Below are 21,453 nucleotides of genomic sequence, written 5' to 3' on the forward strand. Positions count from 1 at the left end.
CTTCTCTGAAGCCATGTGATAGTTCAGGTATTAGCCACACAGAAAACGAAGCTTCTCTGAAGACCTCAGCAGCCCCCCAAGAGACTCCGACTTCTGATGGTCTCTTTCCAGCAAATGGAGCACAGGATCCATTGCTTTTGGAAGAAGTTACTCCAGATCCCTACATGATAAGTCTTCAGAACCTGATGAAAAAGTCAAAGGAATATATAGAAAGAGAACAATCTATACGCAGTCTGAGAAGTAGTGCAAAGAGGAGTGTTAACGAGAGTCAGTCAGACAAAGAAAACGGTGCTGTTAAAGTGAGTGATTGCATAAAGGAGAAGGCCCAGTTGATAGGCAGGCACTGTGGCTCAGTGGTTCCTGACAAACCAAGCCTTAATGAGTCAAACGTTCTTCTCCAAGGTGCTTCCGCTCCGGCAGGCAGCAGGAATGCGTCAGCTTCAGGGAGCTTTTCTAAAGTGGATCTGCCTATACGAACTGATCCGGATCCTGATTTTAAACTCGTTCCCACTTTTGTTACTGAAAATAATGTTCTCAAAAGTCTTACTGGTTCATATGTCAAATTACCTAGTCCAGAGCCAAGCCTGAGTCCCAAAATGCACCGGAGGCGTTCTAGGCCTTCATCAGCATGTCATATTCTCATAAATAACCCGATAAATGCCTGTGAATTAAGTCCTAAAGGAAGAGAACAGGCAGTGGACTTAGTTGTCGACCATACCGATGAAAAAACAAACGTACCCGAAACTGTGCCAAAACTACCGGTTGATTTAGCAGGAGTTTGTCCAAGCAAGGTTTATGCCAGCAAAAATACGTCTGAAGCCATACAGGAAATGGTTTTAGGGAAATCAAACCAGGTATGTCAGCCTTCGGGAAATCAATTAGAAAATAAAGTTATCCATGGACTTGCTATCCTGGAAGGTCAGTTAACATCTGATGGGGGAGGACCACACAAAATGGACGGTAGCTGTACTGCGATGCCAAGGTTGCACGAGCCGTATGCCACCAGTCAGTGTCCAGCGAGTCAAAACTTTGGAAGCACGAGTGGGCTCAAATCAGCCAGTGCGTTAGGGAAAAACTGCAATTTACAGATGGAACTGAACAAGTCTTATGATGTAAAAAACCCATCGCCTTTACTGATGCAAAACCAGAATACCAGACAGCAGCTGGACACCCCGACAGTGTCTTGTGGAAATGAACAACTTTTGGATAATAGTTTTGAGAAAGTTAAACGGAGGCTTGATTTAGATGTTGATAGTTTGCAAAAAGAAAACTGCCCTTATGTCATAACAGCTGGAATAGCTGAACAGGAAAAGCAACATTTGCCAGAAAAGAGATACCCTAAGGGATCTGTCTACATCAACAAAAATAAAATGATAGAAAGTAGTTTCAAAGGTAAGGAAACTTTGAAGTATTTGATACCTACCTGCCTAGCAGATGGCACCTTTATTTAATACTTTTAGTTGATATTTTGCAAAATAATGGTAATTATCTTCATCTGTTCATCAGGGTACTTAATTTCATTTATCTTAGAGAGTGTGTAATTAGCTACAGTTTATTGACATTTGATAGGTTTTCTTAAAGGATTTTCTTTTATAAATTATGAATCTTTCACGTCCACTTGGTATTAGAGAGAGTATTTTTTTTCCTTAAGATTTTAATTTTTTCCTTTTTCTCCCCAAAGTCCCCTGGTACATAGTTGTAGGTCCTTCTAGTTGTGGCATATGGGATGCCACCTCAGCATGGCCTCGTGAGCAGTGCCATGTCTGTGCCCAGGATTCGAACCGGCGAAACCCCTGGCTGCTGCAGTGGAGCACGTGAACCCAACCACTCATGGAGAGTATTGTTAATGACTAGAGGAAGGAGTTCTTGCTTGAAATGTCACTCATAGTTTTAATCCAGTGTATTGCTACGATGTCTTCCATTTGAACTATGGTGTCTAATATTTTCCTCAGTTTGTCCTTTCACTTGTAATGAAATCTTCATGTAGTTGGCTCTTCAGTAAACCCTTTAACATCAAATTATTAGAGAAAATATCACAAATAAGGTTCTGTGAGTAGTGTTTCAAGAACAGTGTCTTTATTGATATAAATTATCGCAAATTTCTTTGTTGCATCTAGTGTTATATTAACAGCAGGTTAATATACATGTCTTTCTTCTTTATTACTCCTTACTTTGTTGTCACAGTTCGTCATTCTTCATTACTGATATGGAAGACATATAAATTGAGTAAATTAAGTTCTTAGACAGACATTTCAGCTCTACTGTGATTTATATCTTCCTGAAAAAAACTTTCACATTCTGCAAAATTGCACACAAAAAATAACAGGGTTTATAGGAAAAATGGGGTTGAGGCAGACCATTTAAAACCTGTGCAACTTTATAAGAACTCGAATAAAAACGACAGGTGATACTTGGGGAGCCAACTTGGATTTCCCAAGTAGACAACATAGCATGGCTAGAGGCTGTCTCAGTGCGTACCAGCAGCACACAAAACCAGCCCAGTGGCAGTTCTGGCCATGCTTTAGTAAGAGCAAGGCCAGTGCATGTGAGATGGGGTCAGTCCTGGAGGCAGCCAGGTTGCCGCCAAAGTGGGCAGGGAGGCAGTGCAGTGTGCTGAGAGCAGCCTGTGGTTCAGGGCGCCCCTCTCGGGAGGGGGGTTCCTGGACAGGTGCTTGTTTATCAAGTTCTTAAGGCAGAGCTGACTGGCCTCCTGCCATCAGTGAGTGGTGGAGCTGAGGGGCTTTTTCCTTTCTTGCTGAAGGTTATCATTCTACTCCTGCTTTTCCAGGCCGCTTTGCCTGTGAAAAATTTGCAGGAACAAATGCAGATTGTTGGAACTGAATAAAATGTATTTAGGAACAAATTGTGGAATACCGTGGCAGTAGGACCAATATAATAGACTTCTCTTCAACGAAAATCGTTGACCGTATATTTGGAAGGAATGATTCTTTGGATTTAGTTGAGTTATAATGGATCCATAAATATACGTGAGCTACATCTGTGTGATACTTGGTATTTCAACATCTCAAAGGGTCTCACCACTTTCTACTCAGTAAGTTGCCAAGTCATAATCACTTAAATTTTTAGTAATTAAAATATCTGTAATTTTAATATCCAGTCTTTTTTGGAACCTCAAGCTGAGAAGCTTTACACTATCAAAAGAACATTTATTTAAAAAATCAACATAGAGCAAAACTACACGCTGTAATACCGGAGATCCTGGAGAAGGACAGGGGTCAGAAGAATAACTAGAGGTGAGAAGCAGACGAGAGTCTCGTCTTGAAGTTGAGTGGAGTAAGGAGAATGTTGACTGAACGTATAGTGTTGGCTCCATCAGTTCAGATCAGGTTGGGATCTGTTGAGTGAGTGGGTAAGGATGATGACATGCTGGCCTTTATCTGGCAGCGTGAAATAAGAGGAGTGGCAAAGGAGAAGGGTTCCGAGTGGGGACCTGCCTGTCTTGATTGTATCGTGTCAGATCCAGGATACTCTCTGGTCGCGTGCATAATGTAAATTGATGGTATAAAACATCAGACGTTAGACGTGCAGTACATTTTCTAAATTTGAGGGGGCATGTTTCTTTGCAGAAGGTGAGGAGATATTAAAAAGCAAGATCTTCGCTTTTGAAGAAATGCGGAAGAGACTGGAAGAACAGCATGCCCAGCAGTTGTCACTCCTCATAGCCGAGCAGGAAAGGGAACAGGAGAGATTGCAAAAGGTGAGGAAGTACCGTCTCGGCACGTGGGGCTGGTAGGTGGAATCTAGCTGGGCATGCCTGTGACTTTTGGTGACATATCGGATACTTGTAATTTTTTCCCCTGTATGTTTTAATCTAAGGGGCTTATTGATTTTGATACATGGATAGTATTTTTCTTGCCAGAATGTGAAGTTTAATATTTAGATCCTTATCTAGAAATGAATGCATAATTTATCAAAAGAATACTTTATTGAATCCTTGATTTAAAAGTTTTAATTTTTTTTTTTTAAAGATTTTTTTTTATTTTTTCCTTTTTCTCCCCAAAGCCCTCCCCAGTACATAGTTGTATATTCTTCGTTGTGGGTCCTTCTAGTTGTGGTATGTGGGACGCCGCCTCAGCATGGTTTGATGAGCAGTGTCATGTCCGCGCCCAGGATTCGAACCAACGAAACACTGGGCCGCCTGCAGCGGAGCGCGCAAACTTAACCACTCGGCCACGGGGCCAGCCCCAAAAGTTTTAATATTTTTAAAAAGTATTTTATAAATAGATGCTGAAATATACCTTCTGCAAGAGTGTATTGTAAAAGGAAGGACACTTGTTCTAAGAGTATCATACTTAATGTTTCACATTTTACAAGCAAATAAATTGTCAATTTTATTTGAGGGAGGAATACTTGAAGTAATAATTTACTTATAATTACACATACTTTTAGCTAAGCCTAAAATGATACTGTTTGGGGATATAATTAAACCAAAGATCCAGGATGTTATAGTGCGCTGTTAATCTACAGGAAATAGAAGAACAAGAGAAGATGTTAAAAGAGAAGAAGGTGATTGCAGCAGAAACATCTGAATTGGATATTAACAATGCGGTGGAGTTAGAATGGAGAAAAATAAATGACTCTGGTTTGCTAGATACAATGCTGTCTCAAGTGGACTCACTCCATACTTCAAATTCAAATAGTTCTGGTAAATATTTAAAAATCCTTTTCCGTTTTAAAAAATTATCCTATGGTCAGCTATCTTATTTGGCACACTTTAAAATTGTAGTTCCTGTCTTTAAGTAATTCCATGTCCAGCCCACTGCTATTTGCCAGCTGCTGATTAACTAGTGAAAAATGAAATGATAGCAACTGATCCAAAACCGGCGAGCAGGTGTTCATGAGAAAAGCACCTTAGCAGGGAAAATATCAGGAAATTTGACTCAGAGCCCAGGCGTTGTTCATTCATGCAGCAGTGATATGCTTCGAGAGAAAACACAGTTTGCTGTCTCCCAGGTGATCTTGAATTACATCTAATTCCCCAGTCCCAGTAAGGGCTTATCTTCACATCTTCAATTATCCTGAGATGCTGTTTGTGTTGAAAAGATCCATCTGATGCCTAAGCTTAAAGCCCATAAATATTTCATGTGGACCAGTTTCAGAGGCAGTTGTTGTTCTTAGTGAGTGGCATAAGTGTTTACTTGGGTGTTCTGCATATTCTGATTATTTTGCATAAGGCTATATGTGTATTTCTCTAGGTTTCACAAATTCTGCCCTACAACACAGCTTTGGTTCTGTAAGTGAAGCGCCGTTCTACCTCTGGGCATCATCAACAAGTGGCTTGACCAAACTCTCAGTAACAAGGCCTTTTGGAAGGGCCAAACCTAAATGGTCTCAGGTGGGCAAACTTAATGCTGTATTATGTCTGTCTTCTGTCTATCTGTCGATCTAATTTTTTTAAAGAGCTACATTATCTTAGGTTTACAAATGAGCATGAATATTTCTGCATACATCAAATAGCTTAGATATTATTACAGATGAAACTACACAGAGCATAAATCTGTAGAAGAACTGAGTTCATTGTAATAGAAAGAAAAACAAGCTTGAGTATAATGCTCAGATTCTTAAAAGACTATGTCTAACTTATTTCTTCTAGGGTTTCAGTCCAGAAGTACAAGCAAAATTTAACAAAATCACCGCAGTGGCTAAAGGATTTCTTACTCGTCGGCTCATGCAGACAGATAAGCTAAAGCAACTCCGACAAACTGTGAAAGTAAGGAGATTGTTGTAAATCATTGTATTTCACTCCTGTCTCAGTTTCTTTCAGTCTTATGACAGCTGAGTTGACAAATAAGTTCAGAATTTAGACAGATCAAAGTTTTTTTTCTTTTTTTGGTGAGATTGGCCCTGAGCTAACAACTGTGCCAGTCTTCCTCTGTTGTGTATGTGGGTCACCACCACAGCATGGCTTGATGAGTGGCATGTAGGTCCGCCCCCGGGATCTGAACCTATTAACTCTGGGCTGCCAAAGCAGAGAGCACAGACTTAACCACCATGCTACCAGGCCGGCCCCAGATCAAACGTTTTTTAGTCACTGTAATTTAAGAAGTTTTAGAAATCTGATTATGAAGCTCATTCAGATAATTTAAAAAATATGTAAATAAAGTTGTATATTTTTGTCTCACTTTAAAGTGGGCGCTGTTTGACTTCTGATAGGTAATAGTTTTGTGTTCTTAGTAATTTTGGAATGACTGAGAAAAAGAACACAGGAAACTCAAGTGATCATGAATCTTTCTAGAAAAATGGTTTTGAAGGCACATTTCTTCTTCCAGGATACTATGGAATTCATAAGAAGTTTTCAGTCAGAAGCACCGTTGAAGAGAGGAGTCGTTTCAGCGCAAGATGCTTCTCTTCAGGAGAGAGTGTTCGCCCAGGTAAATGCACACGTCCCGAAGGCGTCAGGAAAGGGAAATGTTTTCTCTCCCTTCACTTAGCCACTGAAAATAGGTTTCACTTGAAACTTTAACCTTTTTCTCTAAATAAAAATGTACGTAAACTGACTGAACCCTAACCTCATCTTTTTAAATGGGTACAATGTTTTCTTTTGAACATAGTTGCGAGCTGCCCTGTACGGTATTCATGACATATTCTTTGTAATGGATGCAGCTGAAAGGATGTCCATTCTACATCACGATCGAGAAGTTCGCAAAGAGAAAATGCTCAGGCAATTGGTACGTTCTAGGATTTTTAAATGAATGGGTGAAAAAGAAAAACTCTATTCTACACTCACAGAATACTTCTGACACCAGATGCCTGGTTTTTTTCCCCACACCGACCAATTCTCCCACGTCAGCCGGGTGTCCTACTGTTTGGTCCAGTTCTGATACTATCTATCTGGAGATAGTGTCAGATCCTGCAAGTTGAAGCAGTCCCCCAAGACTGCCCCCACTTCAGACGCTACTCGCAAGTCCCAGGTTGTCACCTTTACTTCTGACGGACCGGCTATCAATCAGGGTTCCCATGACCCTCTTGTGCTAGATAATTTTCTAGCATGGCTCACAGAACTCAGGGAAACACTTACATCTACTGGTTTATTGTATAACAAAGGATATAACAAAGGATACAGATGAGCAGCCAGATGAAGAGATGCAGAGGGCAAGGTCGGAGGGTCCTGAGGGCTGGAGCTTCTGTCCCCATGGAGTTGGGGGCGCCACCTTCCTGAGACATGGATGTGTTCACTAATGTGGAAGCTCTCTGAACCCTATACTCAAGGGTTTTTATGAGGCTTCATTACCTGGGCATAATGGATCATTAACTCAGTCTCTAGCCCCTCTCCTAACCCTGGAACATAAGGGGTTGAGGCTGAAAGTTCCCAGCTTCTAATCGTGCGTAGTCTTTCTGGTGAATAGCCCCCATCTGGGAGGCCAGCAAAAGTTGCCTCATTAGAATAAAAGATGCTCCTATCACCCAGGAAATTCCTAGGGATTTAGGAGCTCTGGATCAGGGACCCAGGTCAAAGACCAAATTTTATTAGGAACCACGGGCAAAGACTAATATATATATTTTTTTGTTATTTCACAATGAGGTTCTTCTGAGTTTGGGGTAACTGATAGTAAATGTCATTCTTTGTTGATTTGTAGCACCCTTCCTACAATTCTTAAGCACAGGTAATTCCCAGGATAACCAGCAACAGTTAAAGCCGTAGACAGATTTAAAAGAAATTGATGAAAGAATTACATACTGTTTTGTGACTGGAGTTGATGCTTTGAATGTGGCTTAGATGGCTTATAAAAAACTATCAGCTTCTCCTGATTGAGTTTTCTTGAAACTATCTTGTGTATGTTGCCTTTTTTGGAAATCGGAGTTAGAAAACAGGCTCCAAATTAATTTGAAATAGATCAGAGTGTTGGAGACCTGTGGTTTGAATCAAGGATCTTAGTGTGGTTGACAAAATAAAAACAAGCCAAATTTATATTATTTCATTGGAAAAAATAATTTTAATTTTTAAAAACCAGACTGCTTTAATTATAAAGACTAAGTTAAAATTCAAAATGCTAGTAAGAGAAGCTTTTCCATGTATCTGACATCATCCTATGCTAGAATTTAGTGGTATTACTGGTACCACTAGAGCTGTGTGTTGCTTTTGTATTTTCAAGGATAAAATGAAAAGTCCACGAGTGGCTCTTTCAGCTGCAACACAGAAGTCTCTTGATAGGAAGAAGTTCATGAAGTAAGTTTTTTTCATGTTATGCTTATTTAATCTAATTTAATATTAATTAATTAAATTATTATCAAACCAGTCGATTTTAGTCATCTGTTGGTCTGTTGGTATATTCAAATTATAAATAAAGAACAGTTAACTTTTCTGCAACTGAGCTGATAGTAATCCTTTTTTATATAAAGAGTTTTATTAAAATCAGGTGGTAAAATGTGATTTCATCTTTAGATGAATAAATCTGACAACGTTCAACTTGTGTAACAGCCAGTCTTAAAAATAATCCTTATGTTCAATGTTAATTTTATATCCTTCAAGTATGTTCTTTTTTTAATATCCTAAAGACTTCATGGGAGGAAAACTTAATGCAAAGAATATCCTAATAACTATCTCATTAAAACTCTTCTTTCTTGAAAGTAGCCCTTAGAATGCTTAGCACAGGTCTCTCAGGAGCACACCAACTTTAAGTGATGATTTGTTTCTGTCATCCTGTGTCACATTTGTAAGCATGTTTTTCCCCTGTTTCTGAATACATTATTTGTGTGTCCTTATTTTTATATTGTGTTAGAGCTGCTGAAATGGGGATGCCAAATAAGAAATTTCTGGTTAAACAAAATCCTTCTGAAACAAGGTAAGAAAAATCACTTAGTTTCAATGAGAGGCTATTTTTCTATTTTTGAAGAAAAGAACCTTATAAGTCCCCAGCCTACTTTATGTTGGCTTTGTTCTACTTTACTTCAATAGAGCACTCCCTGCTGAGCTGGAGGATCCAAGGGTCAGGATCCGTGTTAACACCTGGTCGTGTCCCTTGTCACACGTCAGGCCAGATGTTCCTGGAGCTTTCTGGAGGATGTGCTGTCTCTGGCGGAAATTTGAGCCCCGTATGTCCTGAATCCAGTCCAAGCCATGGGGTGTTTGATACTTACTGGAAAACCTTAGAAAGCTCGCTTAATATTTCTGACCCGTTTCCTACTCTTACAAGAGTGATGTTTCTTCTCTCAGACGTTTCAAAGGAAAAGTTGGCTTTTGTAAAGTATATATTATCTGAAAGCACAAGGATTAATACTTAAATTGGACATCTCTTTCCTGATAAAAACCTATGGTTTGGGCTCTTGGTAAGCAAAATATAAGTACCACGTTAATACGTTTTAATCAGTTTGCTTTGTGATGTTATATCGGCCGTATCATTGCATAGATGACTTCCACCTTACTGCTATCATGTTTTATCTACTGAAAGAAAATGGGGGAGAACCTGAATGTATCCTGTGGAATTAATTTTTTATTTACTTCATCAACAGAATCCTTCAGCCAAACCAAGGACAGAATGCGCCTGGTCACAGGCTGCTTAGTAGACAAGGGTAAGACTGCGACACACACGGGCGTATAAGAATATTCACATCAAGATTAGCTTTGGGGGGGGAAATAATTTTGTACTCTTTATGTAAAGGATAACTGCTTTCCAAATGTGATGTGTTTTATAGCATTAGAAAGATCTTTCTAAAGTTTTGTGTTCAAAGATAACTGGTGTACTGTTGTGTATTATATTTTAATTATCATCTTATGTTGGCATGTTTTTACTTTTCATTTCATACCATTTTGCTCATTAAATGTCACAAACATCCATATAGTAAGTTCAGCATCACCAAGGCGACTCTCTCACCAAGTGTGAGCCGTGGGTGTGGTCTCCTGCTGGAGCAGAGGCGCAGGTGCCTCGCCGTGCGCGCGCATGGACGGAAGTGCTCTCCAGCTGCTTTGCGCTTTGAACGGTTGATGCGCTGTGGTTGCTTTCTTTGAATGTTGAACCTTTAGACCTTAATGCAAGTGACTTATTAACTTTTTTATATTCAATTAGAACCCCTAAGACATCAGTGAAGGGGGTTGTGCAGAATAGACAGAAGTCTTCACAGAGCAGAGTGCCTAACAGAGCGCCTGGTTCAGGTGTGTAGCAAGTGAGTTCCTGAAGCCCGTCCGACAGGAGGAAGTGCACACGCTGCCCCCAGCGCAGGCCACGCGAGCGGGAGAGCTTGTCTTCCTTGCCACCATGATTTTGGCATATTCACAGGCTGCTGCTGATCGTTTGTGTTAGTATTTCATGGCAGTCAGGAGATCTTAGTAAAACTGTGGTTCCAGTGTTGATTTCTGTAATAATTCCAAGGAAACACTGTATTTTTTAATCTGAAAAATTTGAGGAATTACACATGCTTAATTCAGAAACCTTTGTATAAATGAGTAAAATGTAATAGTCATATGATGCCGAAGTCTCTGCATCTCTGCTCAGCTTTGGGGAAGTGTATCATCCCGTAATATTTGTGTCTGCACATAAGGGATGGAAAAATTTCTCCCTCTGACCACAAGATCATGTGTGAATATGCCAGGTGGGAGGGGGTTAGTTTCCTTTTTTTTTTTTCCTTAATTTGTTACTCAGTAAGAAGCTTGAGCTAAGTTTCTCTTTATGTTCATTGAAGATTATTTAAGGGCTAAACTAAAAATGGAATTTTAAATTCTATTTATGGTGGCAAGAAGACAAATTCAGTGTTGAGCTAATGCAAAACCCTTAAGCTAATGTTTTAATGTTTTTTAGGTATCGTTGTTAAGACGCTTTGATAAGCTCACCAAAAATTGTGATCTATTAAAAATACTTTCAAAATGCTTTCCTTTAACAATATTGCTTTCTAAACATTTAAAAGAAACCTAAATTAATCACCAGGCAGTGAAGATTAAATCTTTAATCAATTCTAATCTTATTAATATACAATTAGGCATATTTTAGAGCTTTTATTACTAAGTGATTGCCTTCAAATTAGGAGGGAACAATCAACTTAAGAAATGTTTTCATGTTATTGCCATTTGTTCACATAAACTCAAAGAGGGAAGAAGATATTGATCATAACTTTGAAATGACTGCTACCTTTTGCATGTAGATAGTGAATTTAATTCATAATGTTGCATATATAGAAGATAATTGAAAAGGGCATCTTCTGGAAGTCACTGAGTGACAGTCAGTGGGGCTGTTTTAAAGGGAATTACATAGTTGAAGATCCTACTTATTCCAGAGGTAGTCAGAATAGCTGCTTTGAAAGATAACCTTTGGAAGAACTCAGACCAAACACCAGATCTGTTGCTTGTCAAATTATGTGGAATTTTAAGACATTTTCAATTTTTTCCCCATGTTAGTGTTGTATATTGTGATAAATTCTAGCTAGTTGGCAAATCATTGAAGAATTACTATTGTTTTGCCTCATATTATCTATTTCTACAGCGACTACTCTCCACGTTCTTTTCTCATGCATTTCATCTCCACTCTTTGTCACTTGTGAACCTATAAGCAAAATAGCAACTCCTGTTTTCTATTCATAATACTCAACAGTGTAAAGGATGGACAGGAAGTCATTGCGGTTAATATGTACAATGAAGTTCAGTATGTAGAACTATTGTGGTTTTATTGCCTTGCAACATAATTATTAATACAAATGAACTTGACCCTTGAGTTAACATGTACAGTTAATATGTACCTAAACAAGTACAAAAATTCTTTCCTATTTTTTCTAAAGACTTATTTATACATGATTGCATATTTAGGCAATTGAAAAAGACTAAAGAATTTTATTCTTTTACATAGACTGAAAATTTGGGATATGATGATTAAAATTCTAGCTATGATCCCAACATAGGGATCCATAGTTGCTCTTGAAAAGATTATTCTTTCCTGCTTAGATTTTTAACGGCCTGGATTATGTTTCAAACAAATCTGAAATTATGCTTCGATTTGATCTACATGGAAAACAAACCCTTTATTAAGCAATTTATAGAAAACTCATTTTTGTTATGATGCTAGAATATCATACTGTTAGACTGAAGTAGAATTCTCAGGAGTTAAAGTTTGCTGCAAAGCACTTAAACTTGTTTATAGTTTTTTACAAATGAAATTGCAATCTCTGATCTCATATGTTTTAAAACATATTCACTCATTTGATGTTTTGGGCTTGACTCGAGTTTATAGTGAGATTCAGAAACCACTAATTAAAGCAGAGTAGGATGCAGTAATGCAAAACGGTTAAGTAAAACAACAAATTAGGTGGAATTGGGTTCTCAAGTCTCTTCTAGCTCTGTTACCTAGGCAGGTGACTTAGTCTCCTATGTCTCACTTTTATTATCCTTAAAATAGTGGTGACAACTTCTACCTCAGGATTATTTTATGTAGGGATTAACTATGACAATGTATATTGCTTAGCTCGTGCCTGGTACATAGGAAGCTCTCATTAGATGGTATCATTATAGAAAAACTAACATTGAGAAATAATAGTAGTTTTGCTCTGTTTTTTAGGAGTATATGCAGGAAAAATCCAAAGAAAGCGGCCAAATGTTGCGACAATTTAAGAAGACAACATTCATTAGGATAAAAAAGGGGAAGGGTTATCATCTGTATTCTTTTCCCTGCCCAAGACTTTTTATTCAACCCTGGACTCTGGTGACACAGGCGAGGTGACGTCAAACGGCTGAGCAAGTATCTGGATAATTTGGGTCAGTCTGGCTAATTCCTTCCCCACACCTGCATTTTCCTCTTCATATTAGGTTTGGGTGAAGACAAATTAGTATTTAGTAACTGACCCAATTCTGTGCTTAACCTGTACAAACATCTTTGTTTTATGTACCCAGATCTCTGCCGAGAAACTTTTTGTAAAGGATATTTGGGTTTATTTCTATAAAATATTGAAAATGTGTGATAAATTATAAATAAGTTCTGAAATATAAATTTCATTCATCTCTGCATACTGATTGCTGAATTTGATAAACAAATTAGATACTGTTCTATTGGAGGGGAAATTATTGCACAAGAATGTTTTTTCCTGGTTTCTAACTTTAAAAAACTGATTAATCTCTCCGTCTTCATATGTTTGGACTTAGAGTATACCTTATAGGATAAACCCTTGCCTGCTGATTGTGGTCCACCTGAAATTTACCATAGACTTAGCTGGGGGTCACCATTTTGTTCCCAAGTACACATTCCTCTCAACAACATGTCTTACAGAAATGTTAGGTTTAATGTGTGTTACTCTTAGAAACATTTCTACTAAATTATAAAATCTTTCTGTGGAAGGTAACAGATTTGGAGAAGACAGCACAATCTTCTTGAATGTAGTAGCACTTAGAAATGCATCATTACATCCATTTCTGTAAAATAGAATAACGTTGCATGTAGTTATATTTTCTATTTAGTATGTGTATTTTGTTTCTTCATAGTCTGCTCTTTCTAGCATGCTTGATTTAGGAGAGAATAAAGGGCTATATAATATAAATTCATATTTTCAAATGGGATAGAAATACTGTCTAGTTGAAATTCTGCATTACTTAAGAGGCACTGATGTTTAAGGTTTTTCATCACTAACTTATTGATTTAAAACATAAACCAAAAAATGCTACCAAGGGAACGTGATTTTATGAAAGAGACTGTTACTGTTAATTTATCTTAGCATTTCCAAAAAGGGCTTTGTGCTTCTCACATAAAATCGAAATGTGTGCATTTAATCTTTCTAACTTGAATTTTAAAAAGATACTGGTATTTTGAAAATGCAGACTATATATATTCTTAATGGCCTTTTAAGAATGTGGAGATAAAGATTGTTTTCTCTGAGTTTCTATTCTATTTGAAATTTAACTTTTACATTCAGCTGTAGACAGAAGATAATCTACTCTGGGTGTAAACTTGATTTTCTTCATTCAGATGTATCATTTATTGAATGAATGAACGAGAAAATTGGAAGACAGTCAAAAATATCTGAGTTACCAATTTTTTATTTGTAGGCAAAGTATATCAAATTACCTTCTTAATATGATAAATTGTGCTTTATCATTTGGAGAACTCAGGACACAGCTTACCCATATCAATGTGGGTCTTTCCAGTAAGAAAGATAGATGCTAAAACTTTTGTGTACACTAATACAAATTAGTTAAAACAAATAGTATGTTTTGGAGGTGAAAACTAGTTTTAGATTAAGGATGAGAAATTTGAGGTTTTTTTAATTTAAAGATAAAAACGTGTATTTTACACATTTTTTTATGTTCTCAGCTTTTTCTAATAAAAGTGCCAGACATTGTTTTGTGCTTTTAATGGATTTTTATTTATATATATTATTTTTGTTATTTTTACTTTGAGTGGAATGTCCATTAATGTAAATTGTATTTATTTTTGTACTTTAATTTCCATTAGTTTTGCTTCTAGGCAAAAGGCAAAATAAACTTTTCATCTTAAAGGAAATCTAGTTTGATCTTTTTTATTTCCCAAGGAAAGGACCATTAAGGGATAGATACTGAAAGGTATCTGGCCAAAACGTTAATACTGTGATATGATCATTTTTTACCATTAAAAGCCCCATGAAAGGTATGTCCGTCCTCCTATTTAATATGTAACCTATACCAATGCTTAGTCCAGCATTTGATTTTGCACGAGTTGGACTTTTCAGCAGGTAAAATTCACTAGAGCTGGAAATGTCTTAGGTTCTTAAGAGCTAGAAGCGTATGGGAGAGAATGCTAAGGTTGAAGCTCAAAGCTGCTAGTTTGCACAGCTTTAAAAATCCATCTCGTTACTGCCTAATCATCTAATGTGAGTATAGTAAAAAGCTCATTTTCACCTCTTACTGAGGAGACACTGCATGTGATAATCTGCTGGGCAGCGTGGGAAGAGCCACTCACCTTCCTGTGGCCGCCCTTCGTCTCGTGTTCATCTCACGTTGGGAATAGTGGACACGACTGGGAACTCCGTATTACTCAGACTGAGCTGAACACAAGGACCCCTTCTGGAGAAGAACTTTTCTAACAGGTGTCACTGTCCCATGAACAACCACACGTCCCCCCCCCCCCCCCCCCCCGCCAAATTAAAAGTAATAGTTATTTAAAAAATAAGCAAACGGAGTTGGAATGCGTTCTCTATTAAGGGCCACTGCGGACGTCTAGAGACCCCCGGGGCAGGCAGCAGAGGGGGCGCCGGAAGCGCCTAACGTCGGGATGCACAGAGGGGAAAGCGGCGGGCGGGGCGGGGCTTCCCCAAGTCAAACTGCGAATTCGGCGCGAAACCGCCGCAGGCCGAGCCCCAGAGACACCCCTCCCACCCGCAGCCGCCGCTGGCCTTCTCGCTCCGCCCATGTCTCGATTCTTCTCCGCCCTCCGAGGGCGCGGATGGGCTAGGCGGCCAAGCGCCGTTCACGATCACAGCGCACAGAAGCGGGGCGGCCAGTCTCCCGGACCGACGTCTGCCCCTCATAATCATGGCGCCGGCGGACGGCGCGGCCTGGGCTCTGCGGGAGGGCGCCTGCCCCTCTCAGTCATGGCGCCGAGGACGGTGCAGCCTGGGCTCTGCGGGTGGGAGCTTGCCCCTCACAATCATGGCACCGACGGACGGCGCAGCCTGGGCTCTGCGGTCTGGCGCCTGCCCCTCTCAATCATGGCGCCGGCGGGCGGCGCGGCGTGGGCTCTGCGGGAGGGCGACTGCCCCTCACAATCATGGCGGCCGGGGCAGGGCGGGGCCTGGAAGGGAGCTCAGGACCGGCGGCCCCAGAAGGCGCGGTCATGTGACCGGCAAGATGGCCGTCTTTCCCTGGTAAGGAAGCAGCGGCGGGTGGGCTGTCGGGAGGGGCTCGCCTTACCGTCCCTGGGTCTCTGTCTCTGCGAGGGTGACTGTGTGACTGTGAACTGCCCTCTGTTGGCTGGTGGTGGCGTCTCCTCCCGACTCCGGGCGTCTTGACCGCCGAGTCCCCGGCTGCTACTCCGGGTCACAGGCGCTCCCTGAAGCCGCCCGGTGGGAGCCCGGTTCTCTCCGGGCCACCCTGTCCCCGCGCCTCCCGCGCCCTCTGCGTCCGTTCCTTCCCTACCGAGGCCTCCAGTCCCCCGGCCGCAGTGGCGCGGGCTCGGTGGGCGCTGCGTGCAGAGAAGGTGGTCTCCGCTCCGAGTCTGGGTGACTCGGGGGACCTGACTGTCCCCGAGCGACTCAGTTTATCTAGAGCAGACTTGCTTTTCTCATCTGTGCAATGGCCGCCCTCCGTCCTGCTCTGTGCAGGGCTCTGCGTTGGGCACCGGTCATGCAGAGTCCTCAGACCTGCTCCTCGGAGCTGACAGTTTGTGAAGCACACACACGCAATAGAAGGATGTCCAAAGAAGGCATTGGGATGAGGCACGACCTTCCTGGGGCCTCGGGGAAGACTTCAGATAGGAACAGCCTTAAATTGGGTTTTGGAGGATGAATAGGAGCTCACCAAGCACGAGGGAGTGGCGGATGCCAAGGCTGACAGGCCTGGCGGGGCTCTCGTGGCTGGAGTGGCTGGGAGTGATCAGAGCTTCAGGCTCCAGCGGGAGCCACGAGGGTGAGAAACTCGAGCAAGTTGTGATGGTGAGAGTGGAACTGTCCGGGGACGTGAGCTCGCCGCTGCGTCTCAGAAACACGGATAATATTCTGATCTTTCCAAATGATGTGAAGTGGTTTACAATGAATGAATGAGCGAGCGAGCAAAGGAGAGAATATACAGCCCTAGACCTTAGAAATAATCAGATCCAAACTCCTGGTTTATCAGCAGCTGTCTTCCCCATTCCCTTCACCTGCCTAACTCTTTAAGCGTCATCTTCAAAAGCGATGACGCGCTAAATCAGGGTTGGGTACCACCCGGCGCGTCTGCGCTGTTTGCTTTGACTTTGTCACGCGGAGCACCTTTTAAGGAGTCATTAAGGCTTAAACACGAAAACGTGAGCAGCATCTGGCTTCAATGAACTTACCTGGAATTTGGTCCTCAGAAAATCCAGGAAGATGCTCCCTTTAGTCTCTGCGCCCCAGTCCATTTTTGTTTTTGGTATTTTTACTTTAAATAACAAACAGAGAAGTGCCATAAGCCTTTTAGCATCTAGGGTCTCCGAAGTTTCTAATCTGGCTCTCCTCTAGACGTTTCTGTGGGTGGTATTGCGTGCTCATCTTTGTCTCCCCGCTACGCGTGTTCCTTAAATTAAAGGGCTGAGTTTTAACCATCATTGTATCCCCAGTGCCTGGCCTGAAGCTTGGCAGAGAGTAGGTGCTCAGTAATATTTATGAATCAATGAGGAAACTGAGGAGGCCCACATAGGAGAAAAGTGTTTCGGTCATTAAGTTGGACATTTATCAATGTGCTAGGAGCTTAATGTACAACATCTCATTTAACCCTCATAACAACCCCATTTTTCAGATGAGGAAATGGAGGCAGAGAGATGAAGCCATTTAAAGTCTTACAGCCAGTAAGGAGAGCTGAGTTGGAGCCTAGAGCTTGCAATATATATATATATATATATATATATTTTTTTATTATTTATTTTTGCTGAGGAAGATTGGCCCTGAGCTAACATCTGTGTCAGTCTTCCTCTATTTTGTATGTGGGTCACCACCACAGCATGGCTGACGAATAGTATAGGTCCGTGCCCTGGATCTGAAGCCAGGAACCTAGGCTGCTGAAGTGGAGCACACCAAACTTAACCACTAGGCTGTGGGCCCAGCCCCCCCAGAGCCAGTGATTTTAATTCTGACTGTCAGCTGGACCTCCTCCAGTCTGGCTCCCGGGCTGAGGTTTCTGGTTTGCGGGGCTCCCCAGGTCCCGCTGCATTGTCATGCGTCCCTCCAGGCTCCCTCTTGTCACACTTTTTTGTCATGTCTGATATATTTCGGCCTGGCCTAACATGCAAGATGTCTGGTACATCATGGATCACATTTCCTGTCCAGCCCTGTGGTAATAGCACATTTTAAAATACTACTCTTTGGGGGCCGGCCCTGTGGCCTAGTGGTGAAGCTCGCATGCACTCTGCTTCGGCTGTCCAGGGTTTCACCAGTTCGAATCCTGGGTGTGGACATGGCACTGCTCACCAAGCCATGCTGAGGCAGCGTCCCACGTGCCACAACTAGAAGGACCCACAACTAAAAATACACAACTATGTACCGGGGGGCTTTTGGGGACAAAAAGAAAAAAAGTAAAATCTTAAAAAAAAAATACTACTCTTTGGAGTCACAATTTCTACATTGTTTTAGCACTTTTTTGGGGGGGAGGATATATTGTGATTGTGGGAGAAAAAACTGTGGCTGGATTATGTCATTAGTAATTAAAAAATCACTTGAGAATTAAAAAAGCTGACAAGAAGCATTTAGTAGATTTTGGCATTTCCAGTATAAGGAAATTAATTTGAAAACTGGTAATGGAATTTATGTGTATCCATATTATCAGATGCAAATAATTTAAAACTAGGGAGTTGTCACCCTTTAACGTGCCTAAATCACCTGGGGATTTTGTTGAAGTGCAGATGCTGATTCTGTAGGTCTGGGGTATTTCAACCCTCCCAAGGTGATGCCCTTGCTGGTGACCTCTGGACCACGCTTCGGGTAGCCAGGGGCTAGACCCAGCCAGGAATGGGGGTGTGAAACGTTGGCCTTTTTTTCTGTGGCCACTGCTGCAGAGCCAGACGAGCCTTTTGCATGGCTGGGAGCTGGGATTATGGGGGATTTTTACCAGCTGTATCAGCTGTTAGCAGGAAAAACAGGATTTTTGAGAAAATGCCCACCGGAGGTCACTGTTGTCCTTCCCAAAGACCTAAACATTGCAGAAGATGCTTTAACATCCCAAACTGCAGGGAGCGCTAGGGAGCAGAGAGCAGATTTGAGAAAATCATGGAAGAAGTGATAGAAAAATCAAAATATAGCAATTTGACATGGATTTTCAGGAACGGTAAATGTTTCCTTTTTTTTAAGGTTTTTCTGGAAGCAGTATTTTTTCCTCAAAGAATTCCCTCCCCCCAAACGTTTTTTAAAAAATCATTTCAAAACTTGGTCCTTTAAAAAAAAAAAGACAATTGCTTAATTTCTCACGTTCTCCAGTTGACCTCCAGATGATCTATAGAACTGCTGAATCTCAGAGACAGGCTGCCTCTGTCTACACCTGTCTCTATCACTTGCTCGCCTCTCCCAAGATAGCACCACAGTAACAGCCTCAGCTTCTCCATCTGAGAAATGGGCATAATCCTCGTACCTACCTCATAGGATTGATTGAATGAGGAAATGGGGGTAAAGGGGTTGGCCTGGATCCTGGTATATAAGCACAGAACAAATGAGAACTATTATTTAATTGTGTATCAAGCCATATTGCTGTTTTGATAACAGTGCCTTTCTCAGCTGTTGATTGATTTAATAATTATTTTAGGGATGAAAAACACATTTGCAACTGAATTTCAGGTCAGATTACATTTCTACTCATTCTGTGAAATTAACTTTGCAAAATTCTATTTTTCTTGGCAACTGATTAAGAGTGATCTGAAAGGAGGAAAAAAGTAATTTGATTTTTAAAACTCCATTATGGCTGTTGCTGACGATGATTCCAATTTATTTATTGGGCATTTTGTCTTGTAAATCAAGAATTGGCCGATAGCATATTAAAAAGAGTTTGGAAGAATATTTCATAAATGACTTCAATTGCAATATTTTGGGAGGGAAAGACAGTGTATATTTTGTAAAATGTAACCCGGAGGTAGTAGACATATGTTGTGGCAGGATTTTCCTTTACAAAGGAAGTAGAAGGAGAGGCTGCTCCCTATGGGTAAGTAGCCTTTCTCCTCTCCAGCACTCAAAGCCAAGTGTATTTAGAAAGGGATAGAAGCGAGATGACATGGGAGCTCAGTTCTTTTGTGCTGGATTGGGTTTCTGGATTAGTGGGGGATATTGGGGAGAGCTGACTAATTGCGTGGCACAGTTAGATCTGGCTGCTAGTGTTGCCTGCAGAGATTAGTGAAGTCATGACGCTCGGAATGGGGTTGTGGGTGGGGAGGGCTGAATTCAGGGGATGTCAAGGCCAAGGGACAAAGTGCCTGGCTTCTTCTGCTGTTTGAGCTGCTGTTTTCCCTAAAGCCGGGTGGGGAGGGAGGAATTGTTCTGTGTGCCCAGAAAAGCTGTTTTTCTGGAAGATGATATTTTGCAAATGGGACCTGCCCATGTCTCTTCTTAAAGACGAAATGTTATTCATGACACCTGGGGTGGCTGAGGATTGGGGTGCTGGGATTCGGGGAGTGAGCCCCCAGTGTGAGGTGGCAGCAGTGGCCCACTGGCTCTGGCACCCCAATGATGGGAGGGCTAGTCCCAATGAACACATTTTCTTATTTCTTTCAATATGGACAGGCTGAGAATTTTCCGAATATTCAAGTTCTCTTTCCCTTTTGATTAGCCATTCCATCTTTACATCCTTTCTCTCTTCTCCAGTGTTACCATAAGCATTCAAGAAAAGCAAAGCCACTCCTTCAACACTCTGCTTAGAAATTTCTTCAGCCAAATTGTAGTTTCATGGCTCGCAAGTTTTACCTTGCACGAAACACTAGGACACAGACACAGTTCAGCCATTTAAAACAAGGATCACTTTTCCTCCAGTTTCCGTCTGAGGCCTCAAGAGAATGGCTCTGCCGCCCCTATTTATGCCACGTTCTCTTCACAACTGCTTAGGTACGATGGGAGAAGGTCGAAGCTCTCTGCAGCTGCCCTCTTCCTCTGAGCCCTGGCTGGAGCAGCCCCGAACAGTTCATTGCAGCAGCAGCTCTCTGCAGCTTGTGCCTCGGGACTCTGGCTTCTGCCAGCATCCGCTTCCACGCCTTCAGGTGTTTGCTGCAGCAGCACCCTGCTCTTGGTACCAGTTTCCTATCTCAGTCTGTTTGGGCTGCTACAGCAAAGTACCGCAGACTGGGCAACTTATAAACAAGAAGACTTTATTTCTCACAGTCCTGGAGACAGGACATCTGGGGTCGTGGTGCCAGCACGGCCAGGAGAAGGCCCTCCTCCTGGGTCATGTCCTGGGCGTTCTCGCTGTGACCTCACGTGGTGAATGTGATGAGGGGGCTCTCCAGAGCCTCTTGTATACGGGCACTAATCCCGTTTAGAGGGCTCCACCCTCGTGATTTAGTACCTCCCAAAGGCCCCGCTTCCATGTACTGTTGCCTTTGGGGGTTACGATTTCAATCTGTGGATTTTGGAGGCACACAAACTTCCGGACCACAGCACCTCTCTTGCCTTTTATGTTCTCGTTGTCACGATTTTAACTCTACATGTATTTTGAACTCTATAAACTATTTTCTGCAGTCAATATTCATTTAGTTTTACCCACACCTTTCTTTTGTTACTCTGTAGTATATGTTATGTTATGTATATATGTTATGTATTTACATATATATGTAACTAAATATCTATACATATCTTTTGCTTTCAACTGGAATTATTTTCCTTTAACATTTTTTTTTTTTTAATTTAAAA

The 21,453-nt window shown here is 41.3% G+C and overlaps 2 protein-coding genes across 9 annotated transcripts in view; both read left to right on the forward strand.

Moving 5' to 3' along the window:
- CCP110 (centriolar coiled-coil protein 110) overlaps nt 1-14,404 on the forward strand; it is a 25,124-nt gene extending 10,720 nt beyond the window's left edge. For 4 of the 8 annotated variants that reach the window (XM_046668107.1, XM_046668109.1, XM_046668108.1 and 1 more), the window contains 12 exons: nt 28-1,392; nt 3,588-3,718; nt 4,489-4,666; nt 5,217-5,356; nt 5,615-5,731; nt 6,291-6,392; nt 6,573-6,689; nt 8,115-8,188; nt 8,742-8,804; nt 8,918-9,054; nt 9,472-9,531; nt 12,498-14,404. In XM_046668107.1, coding sequence (XP_046524063.1) covers nt 28-1,392; nt 3,588-3,718; nt 4,489-4,666; nt 5,217-5,356; nt 5,615-5,731; nt 6,291-6,392; nt 6,573-6,689; nt 8,115-8,188; nt 8,742-8,804; nt 8,918-9,054; nt 9,472-9,531; nt 12,498-12,550 — 2,537 coding nt within the window. In that variant the 3' untranslated portion in view covers nt 12,551-14,404. Of the gene's footprint in view, nt 1-27; nt 1,393-3,587; nt 3,719-4,488; nt 4,667-5,216; nt 5,357-5,614; nt 5,732-6,290; nt 6,393-6,572; nt 6,690-8,114; nt 8,189-8,741; nt 8,805-8,917; nt 9,289-9,471; nt 9,532-10,025; nt 10,112-12,497 lie in introns of those variants that run through there. The other 4 variants (XR_006889508.1, XM_046668111.1, XR_006889509.1 and 1 more) reach the window with 4 other exon arrangements.
- Nucleotides 14,405-15,716: 1,312 nt separating this feature from the next.
- Nucleotides 15,717-21,453, forward strand: part of VPS35L (VPS35 endosomal protein sorting factor like) — a 110,780-nt gene continuing 105,043 nt past the window's right edge. The window contains exon 1 of the mRNA XM_046666205.1: nt 15,717-15,768. Coding sequence (XP_046522161.1) covers nt 15,752-15,768 — 17 coding nt within the window. The 5' untranslated portion in view covers nt 15,717-15,751. The remainder of the gene's footprint in view (nt 15,769-21,453) is intronic.

This window comes from Equus quagga, chromosome 7 (genome assembly GCF_021613505.1).
Source record: "Equus quagga isolate Etosha38 chromosome 7, UCLA_HA_Equagga_1.0, whole genome shotgun sequence".
Classification (NCBI taxonomy): Eukaryota; Metazoa; Chordata; class Mammalia; order Perissodactyla; family Equidae; genus Equus; species Equus quagga.